Genomic DNA, 1,809 nt, shown 5'->3' with positions numbered 1-1,809 from the left:
ACTCTTCTGTATTTATTGTAAAACTAAAGGAAGGTCAAGGTGGCAGAGGCTCTGGAACCAGCTCCTTACCTCTCTGTCAGAGGGTGGATATGTAAGGAGCTGTATTGCTAAAGTGGTATGCGCTGTCACTGTGTTGTTGACCAACAGCTGACTTACAGCCTACAGGGCTGTCAAGTTAGCCTCTTCCTGAACCCTGAATTTGCACATAAAAGGGATGAGACTCCGTGCTCAAAGAAACAAAACTTCCTGAGGAGAACACTCCTATTGTTTCCTAGAAAAGAGATTAATTCCACTAGCCTGCTCTAATCATGGGATTTTCAGGGTTGCTAAGGTCCATATGGACCTCTCTTACTGCAAGAAGCAAATGAATGGATACCATCTCAAATCAAAATCTGCTGCACTTTCATGGTCATCTTAGATGGACAGCGTTATCAATCGCCTACAGAACATCACTCAGTGATGGATGGTCACCTGTGCTCAGCAACCACAGAGCGAAAGAACTGCTGTCAGAGGCAGTAAGTACCTGAGCCTGACTCAGCCAGTGTTCCTTCCTCCTCAAGATGTTGCCCTGTCATTTGTGGTCTGAGGCACAATGCAGGAACCAGAACCATTCCTGGTCTTCCCTTGGCAGCTCATGGCTGTGGGCTGACAAAGCAGTCCAAAAAACTCTGAGAAAGAAAAGGGACAGAGCGGAGAGATCAAATTAAAACCCAGCCATGAAGCATAGCAGTTGCGGAAGGCTTTAATGAGGAATCCTGCAAAGGCAGGGACATCCCTTCATTATCAGCTGTGTCTCATTAAAGCGTGGGTGAACAGTGTCTGTCCTAAGCCAGACTCAGCCATGAGGAGCGCCTCTGCATGACTCTGCCTGGTCAATGGAGTGCAATGGAGCACAGAAAGCTCTGCTTGCCCTCCTTTTCCTTAACTGCCCCTTAACTCTCTACGCTCTGCTTTTCTGCCTCCTAGCCTGGGCCTCGTCAGACCAGGATCAATGGCTTTTTCTCAGGAAAAACTGTAGTGTGACTGGTGTCTTGTTTGGGGTGGCGGGGAGGAGGACTGAGGTGTGGAGCAGGGAAGGGACTATGAATGCGTCCGTGACAGCCGGGAAAGGAACCCAGGGGATGCCAGGCCTGCTGTCCCCCAGCTGCTGGAGGGGAGCGTGCTCTCCTCCCCATCCTACCCCATTCCCTCCTCCCTGTGGCCATTTTCCTTCCCAGGGAAACTCCCCACCGCTGCCGCCCCCAGACTGTCCCCGTCTCCTCTCTCACACCTCTCCCCGCCGCCACACTCCCCTCACGCCCCGCTTCCCGCCGGCCCCGGCGGCGCCTCTCCCCTCACGGCGGCGCCCCCTAGCGGCGGCCCCGCCCCTGCCGAGCGCGGATTCCCACCTCCCTCTCCCTCGCCATCCTCCAGCTCTGCCCTATTGTTCTCCCTTCCCTCGCTCCCTCCCTCCGCTCTCCTCCATCCCTCCCTCCTCCTTCTCGCTGTCCCTCCCGCCCCGCTCTCCGGAGCTGATGTCACGCACCCGCTGAAGGCGCGGGCGATCATGGCTGCTGCTGCTGCTGCCGCCGCGGCCGTGCCGCCGGCCTCCAGCTAATGCCCGCGATGGAGCCGGCGAGCCTGCTGCGGTTCCTGCGGAAGCTCAAGGAGGTTTTCGACGTGTGCGACGAGGATGCGGACGGCTTCATCCGGGTGGAGCACTTCGTCGCCCTGGGGCTGCAGTTCGGCCAAGGGGATGAGGTGAGTGGGGCGACCCCCGGTCCCGCCCGGCCCGGCCCGGCCCGGCTCGGCTCGGCCGGCTGGCCCGGA

General features: G+C 57.7%; 1 protein-coding gene across 1 annotated transcript in view; it reads left to right on the top strand.

The window, feature by feature from the left end:
* Window positions 1-1,605: 1,605 nt before the first annotated feature.
* RAB11FIP4 (RAB11 family interacting protein 4 (class II)) overlaps window positions 1,606-1,809 on the top strand; it is a 127,428-nt gene continuing 127,224 nt past the window's right edge. The window contains exon 1 of the mRNA XM_010578745.1: window positions 1,606-1,740. Within this exon, the coding sequence (XP_010577047.1) occupies window positions 1,606-1,740 (135 nt within the window). The remainder of the gene's footprint in view (window positions 1,741-1,809) is intronic.

This window comes from Haliaeetus leucocephalus, unplaced genomic scaffold, assembly GCF_000737465.1.
Source record: "Haliaeetus leucocephalus isolate CR32 unplaced genomic scaffold, Haliaeetus_leucocephalus-4.0 Scaffold646, whole genome shotgun sequence".
Taxonomy (NCBI): Eukaryota; Metazoa; Chordata; class Aves; order Accipitriformes; family Accipitridae; genus Haliaeetus; species Haliaeetus leucocephalus.
This window is presented reverse-complemented; position numbering and strand designations above follow the sequence as displayed.